This window comes from Etheostoma spectabile, chromosome 6 (assembly GCF_008692095.1).
Source record: "Etheostoma spectabile isolate EspeVRDwgs_2016 chromosome 6, UIUC_Espe_1.0, whole genome shotgun sequence".
Classification (NCBI taxonomy): Eukaryota; Metazoa; Chordata; class Actinopteri; order Perciformes; family Percidae; genus Etheostoma; species Etheostoma spectabile.
Genome location: NC_045738.1, coordinates 18,080,134 through 18,087,152, shown reverse-complemented (window position 1 = coordinate 18,087,152; position 7,019 = coordinate 18,080,134). Strand labels below are relative to the sequence as shown.

Genomic DNA, 7,019 nt, shown 5'->3' with positions numbered 1-7,019 from the left:
ACTTTTTAATGACTTTTTACGACATACCATTCTGTGACTTTTTTGTGACTTATTTTGACACACTGTACTATGATTTTTTTTGACATACGACTTTTTCCCAACATACTATACTATGATATTTTTGGACAACTTTTTCGACATACTATACTATTACTTTTTTCAATGTACTATACTATGACTTTAAAAATAAAAAAATTTCAACATGCTATATTATGACTTTTAATAATTTTTCTTTGACATGCTATACCATGACTTTTTATGACATACTATACTGTAACTTTTTATGACTTTTTACGACATACTATTCTGTGACTTTTTTTCAACATACTATACTATGACTTTTTATTAATTTTTATTCAACATACATACTGTAACTTTTTTCAACATGCAACTTTTCCCCGACATACTATAATTTTTTTTTGACACTCACTTTTAATGACTTTTTTTCGACGTGCTACACTATGACTTTTTGTGACTTATTTCGACATACAATACTATGATTTTTTTTGACAGACAACTTTTTCCAAACATACTATACTATTATATTTTTTGACAACTTTTTCGACATACTATACTATGACTTATTTGACATGCTATACTTTGACGTTTTACGACATTCTATAATATTTATTTTTTTAATGTACTGTACTACGACTTTTTTATAATTTTTTTTCAACATGCTATACTATGACTTTTTATGACATAATATACTATGAATTTTTTATGACCTTTTACAACATACTATAACTTTTTACGACATACTATACTATGACTTTTTTTGGGCATGCTATACTATGACGTTTTTATAATTGTTTTCGACATACTATGCTTTAGTATATGTTACATGCTATATTACGACTTTTTAGGACATTTTTCGACATGCTATACTACGACTTTTGACATACTATTCTATGACTTTTTTGTGACTTTTTTCAACATACTTATAATATGACTTTTATAACTTTTCATGACATTCTTGCACTATGACTTTTTTGTGACTTAATCTTGACATGCTATTCTATGACTTTTTCAATGTACTATACTATGATTTTTTATTACCTTTTACGACATACTATACTATAACTTTTTTATTACGTTTTACAACATACTATACGATAACTTTTGTTTGACTTTTTACGACATACTATTCTGTAACTTTTTTCGGCATGCTATATAATGAATTTTTATAACTTTTTTTGACATACAATACTATGACTTTTTTGACATACGACTTTTCAATGTACTATACTATGACTTTTTTTAAAATAATTTTTCGACCTGATATACAATGACTTTTTACAACATACTATACTATGACTTTTTATAATTGTTTTTGATATACTATACTTTAGCATATGTTATTAATTTTTTCATAATTTTTAACTGCTCTTTAATGTTTTATGCAAAGCATTTTGAATTGCCCTGTTACTGAAATGTGCTATACAAAAAAAGCTGCCTTGCCTTTCCAATGACTTTTTTTCCATGTGCTATACTTTGACTTTTTAGGACTTTTTTGACATTTCATACTATGACTTTTTTAGACATGCTTTATTATGACTTTTCACAACATACTATACTATGAATTTTTACGATACTATGACTTTTTTATACATACTATATGACTCTTTTGCAACTTTTTTATAATTCTTTCTACAACATGTACTAAGACTTTTTACGACATGCTATACTAAGACTTTTTCATATCATACAGATTTTTTAAAACATTACTATAACTTTTTTATGCCATGTCATGTTTTCAAGAAGTCCAGAAATCCAAAAATAAACAAGGGAAAAAGAATCAAGAAAAATAGGGTACATTCATGAACAAGGAATTTATTAACAAATTATACAATTTAAACAAACAACTGAACATTATCGTGCAATATGAAATTGAACATACTGAGCAAACACAAACACCCTGTCTTCAAGATGGAGTAAGTTTGCCGAGCATGACACATCATAGCATCAGATGCAGACCATCTGCCGCGCAGACATCGGGTAATGGCCCACTGGCCTTGTCCGTAGTTTTCTCCAGCGTCTTCATCCTCCAGGCCCTAGTGAATGAAAACATCTGCATTCAACTCCCGACTGTAGCACCTTGAGAGACTTATGACATATATCATGCGATACTATGACTTTAATGTCATACTATAGTATGTCCTAAAAATGTCATATGCGTTAGTAGTTTGAATACTCTACGGGCAGGGTTCAAATAGAGTGTGAGCCGGCACCTTATTGCCACACCCTTCACCCACACTGAAATAATTCTCTGAGCGTATTCAACTAGCCCTCAATGGGGCTTGAACCCACAACCTCACGCCACACCCTCTAATAGCCTGAGCTATTGAATCACAGTCATACTGTGATTCTTCAAGGTTTTCACCCTTTCCTGTGGACACTTTCAATGGACTTTATAATTCAAGTCAAGTAGCTAAAAACCAGTGTTTCCAATGTGGACAAGCTATTTAGAAAAAGTCCTAAAAAGTAATAGTATAGTATGTCCTAAAAAGTCCTACAAAGTCATAGTATAGCATGTTGTAAAAATAAAAAAGTCATAGTAATATAGCATGTCATAAAAAGTCATAGGTATGTTGAAAAAATTCATAGTCATAGTATGCACATAGCATGTGGAAAAGTCATTATAGCATGTCAAAAATAAAAAGTCATAAAAAAGTCTCAGTATAGTATGTCGAAAAAAAGTCAAATGTTATAAAAATAACATAGTATAGTATGTCATAAAAATATGTAGTATTTTGAAAAAAGTCAGAAAGTATGTTGAAAAATTTCAAAAATAGTCAGGGTATAGCATGTATGTTAAGTCATAGTCTAGTGTGTCGGAAAAAAGTCATAGTATAGTATGTAAAAAAAACAAACACGGTATAGTATGTTGAAGAAGTTATAGTATGGTATGTTGGGGAAAAAAGTCACAGTATATGTCATGAAGATTTCATAAAAAGTCATAGTATAGCATGTCATAAAAATCCAAAAAATAGTCTTAGTAAAGTATGTAAAAAAAGTCACAGTCATAGTATTGTTATAAAGATTTCATAAAGAGTCATAGTATAGTATAGTGTAATAAAAATCTCAAAATCAGTCATGATACAGTAAGTCAGAAAAACGTCATAGTATACGTCATAGCATGTCTTAAAAAGTCCTAGTATAGCATGTCGGAAAAATAAAAAAAAAGAGTAATATAGCATGTCAGAAAAAAGTCATAGTATAGTATGTTGAAAAAAGTCATAGTATAGCAAGTCGTAAAAAGTCATAGTATGCATATAGCACATAGTATGTAGAAAAGTCATTATAGCATGTCGAAAAGAAAAAGTCATAGTATTGTATGTCATAAAAAGTCATTAAAAAGTCTTAGTATAGTATGTTGTAAAAAGTCATTAAAAGTCATAGTATAGTATGTCGAAAAAAAGTCATATGTCATAAAACTATAATAGTATATAGTATGTCATAAGAATATGTAGTATTTTGAAAAAAGTCAGAAAGCATGACAAAAAAATTCTAAAATATTTACGGTATAGCATGTATGTAAAGTCATAGTCTAGTGTGTCGGAAAAAAGTCATAGTAGAGTATGTCAGGGGAAAAAAGTCACAGTATATGCCCTGAAGATTTCATAAAAAGTCATAGTATAGCATGTCGTAAAAATAAAAAAAGTCATAGTATAGTATGTTGTAAAAAGTCATAAAAAGTCATAGTATAGTATGTTGAAAAAAGTCACAAAAAAGTCATGGTGTAGAGTATGTTGAAAAAGGTCATAGTATAGTACGTTGGGGAAAAAAGTGAAAGATTTCATTAAAAGTCACAGTATAATATGTCATAAAAATCTCAAAAATAGTCATAGTACAGTATGTAAGAAAAAAGTAATAGCATATCAAAAATTCGTAGCATGTTGTAAAAAGTCATAGTATAGTATGTCATAAATATCTCAAAAAATAGTCATAGTACAGTATGTCAAAAAAATGTAATCAATGGCAAAAAGTCATAATATTTTGAAAAAAGTCATAAAAAGTCAGTAGCGTATGTCAAAATCTTTTTAAAAACTTATAGTAGCCTACAGTATGTCGTAAAAAGTCATAGTATAGTACGTCAAAAAATCCACTAGACTGTCATAAAAAGTCATAGTAAAGTATGTCCTAAAAAATGTCAGTATTGTACGTGAAAATACAGTAGTCATAGTATGTCAGAAAAGTAATGGTATAGTATGTCAAAAAAGTCATAGAATAAAAGTAAATAAATGCATGCAGAGACTCTACAAAATGTTTCCGAGGGCCGCCATTGGCCCGCAGGCTACACTTTGAGAAACTGTGGTCTAAAGGATATAATATACATAAGAATGTCTTACATTACACACCCTATTAATCAGAGACGAGAAGTGATTTTAAGGCAGTACGGACAGCTCAGAGAATACAAAGGTAGACATTCTTTTGTAGCTTTTCTTCCCCTCGAGGCATACTAGCATGAGTTTGCATGTAAATTAACCTACTAAAACATTTTGAATGCTTTTAGATCTAGATGTAAATGTCCTTTTCCATGAAAACAAACCGTCTGAAAACTGTCAACCAGTTGTATGTTAACTATTAAAAAACTACAAATACAGTGAGAGTATGACAGACAACTTTCTAGTCTGATCTATACCAGTTCAGATACTGTAACTACATTGTAATTGTGGTAGTTCATACTGCAGTTGTTTCAAATGCCACTCTTTGACTTGTCTTAATCTCTCCACACAGCAAAAAGCCAAAGAGACCTCAGAGACAGAGGCAACAAAACAACCGACTTAAACCTCTGACTCTCGCCTACGACGGGGACACGGACATGTAGTCCTCCGGGAGACGCGTCACCGAGCACTTCACCTGTCATAGAGACCCACTTCATCACGCCATTACAGTGAGGGATACGGATGTTTGCAGCGTGAATGGACACATCACGGAGTGGAGAAATTACAGAAAATCCTCTTAGCAGAGACACTGGCGGAGTTTAACCATGTCAAGTAGAGCTCCATTCACTCCCTTCTTTTTAAAAAACATTTTTTAAAGTATTTTCTTTTGCAATAGCCTTCGTGACCTCCACCACGATAAATGAAATGCCTTTTTTTGCCCCCTAAACATCCATATTACTTTAAGTAAAAGATTGCGATGCAGGAGAGATTGGTGCAGAAGACAGACCCCGCTCTCAGTCTGCCTCTGAACATGGCAGCACAAGCTCCAGCTCTTCCCCCGCGCTTTTCCGCTTGTCCCTAAAAAAAAAATGCTGAGTAGCTTGAGGCTTAGGATGCTCTGACGGTTCGTATGTTGCCAAAAGTCACCGCAGGGAAGTGGAGGAGGGAGAGGAAAATCTCCATAAAGGGGTTTGGATTCCTTTTTCCTCAATCCTCAACTGGGTTTTGACTCAAATCTCTTTTACAGTCTTGAACAAAAGTGAGGCATATTTTCTCTCTTCTTTCTTTTTTGCTTGATTTAGAGGCACACAGGCCTGTGTTGGTGGGATAAACAGATCTGAACGATGGTGATGGAGGAGTAGTCTGCAGTCACTTGTTCATGGAAACTACTGGCTGCCTGCCTCCACCCTTTCTTTGTTTCAGGCTCTACATTGCACTATATTAGTGCAGCATGATATGCATATGTGACTTCTACCTTCTAATGCCATAGAACACTGCCTCTCCCACAGACTTCACTATAAAGCAGAGGAACAGCTACCGGAACGCGGAAGCATTCAAAGGAAAACGACGGCAACAGGAAAAAGATGCTTAGATGTGTCACGTTCCACAAAACCGATGGGAATCACAAGTAAATATATGTATAGATTTTATTTCTCACAACAGATTTTTTTGGTTGTAGTAAAGTACCTTTTGTGGATTGTAGATTTTGTCTGGTGTTATCACTTTTATTTCTGCCCAGATGCATTTAAAGATGTAACTATCATATCAACAGGTGACATCTTTTAATTAATCACCTGCTTTACAATTCTTTTTAACCATGAAAATTCAGATTAAATTCAAATTATTTACTTTTTTTTTACCTACAGTGATACATTGTGGGAAAGCTGAACATTTAAAGAGATTAAAGAAAAGAAAGAACAATAAATGTAAACCATTCATGTCACGCAAATGTCATTTCTGCCTTACTGACGATAATACTAACAGTCCTGGAATCCAGTTTTATTACTTGAATGGGGCACATTATACGCTACACTAAATGTAGACATGAAGAAGACTAACATTTCTTTTGAGGTCACTAAGCAAGGCATCGTTTTTAAAACTTCTTCATGTAGTAATCCGTATCAGAGGAGCTCTATCGATTTTCAGTCACTACATGAGGTGAAACATAGTCAAAAAAAAAAAAAATCTGTACAAAGAAATGGAAAAATGTTAATAAAAATAATTATAAGAGTACACGCTTCTGCTGAGTTCAACGTAAAAGCAAACTGGTGTGGAGAATGTTTACTTTTTTTGTTGTGGGATTTGTAAATAACAGCGATTTTTTTATTTTTTTGAAAAAAAATATTACAGTATGTGTACATTTATTTTGTATTGCACAGAAAATGTTTAGTTTGAATATTGCAAAGTGGGTGTGTGATATTGCTGACTGTTGTAATCATGATGCAAATTGTATGTTATGAAAAAAAAAACCGAAAGAAAAAAAGAATCAGCTGTTTTGTACAGGTGTTTATATGTATGGGACGACTTACTGAAAATAAGGACACGGTTGTCAACAAAGACAGTTATGAAGCCATTTTGTTATATGTTCGCAAGAGAGCAGAACCCCTTAATAAAAATGTTAAAATTGGCATTAAAGGATAAGGCTGGTGTTTTTTTCTCATGTGCTTAGACAGTAACAATCTCTTCCATCTCATAATTATAGCCTGATGAATACTGGATTTTTGAGGCTGATACTATTAGTTAAGAGTTTTTTAAGAGTTTTAAGAAAATGGAGTGAATATATATTGGCTAATAGTAATTATTTGAAACATAAACACATAGCATGAAGTAGTCCGGCTGACCGATGCTGGG

The 7,019-nt window shown here is 32.3% G+C and overlaps 1 protein-coding gene across 8 annotated transcripts in view; it reads left to right on the top strand.

Annotated features, from left to right (window-relative positions):
* thsd7ab (thrombospondin, type I, domain containing 7Ab) overlaps nt 1-6,723 on the top strand; it is a 159,451-nt gene extending 152,728 nt beyond the window's left edge. For all 8 annotated transcript variants that reach the window (XR_004332373.1, XR_004332371.1, XR_004332370.1 and 5 more), the window contains one exon: nt 4,741-6,723. Coding sequence is in view for 3 of the 8 variants with exons in the window: in XM_032518005.1 (XP_032373896.1) it covers nt 4,741-4,831 (91 nt within the window). In the remaining 5 variants the exon portion in view is untranslated. The remainder of the gene's footprint in view (nt 1-4,740) is intronic.
* The last annotated feature ends 296 nt before the right edge of the window (nt 6,724-7,019 follow it).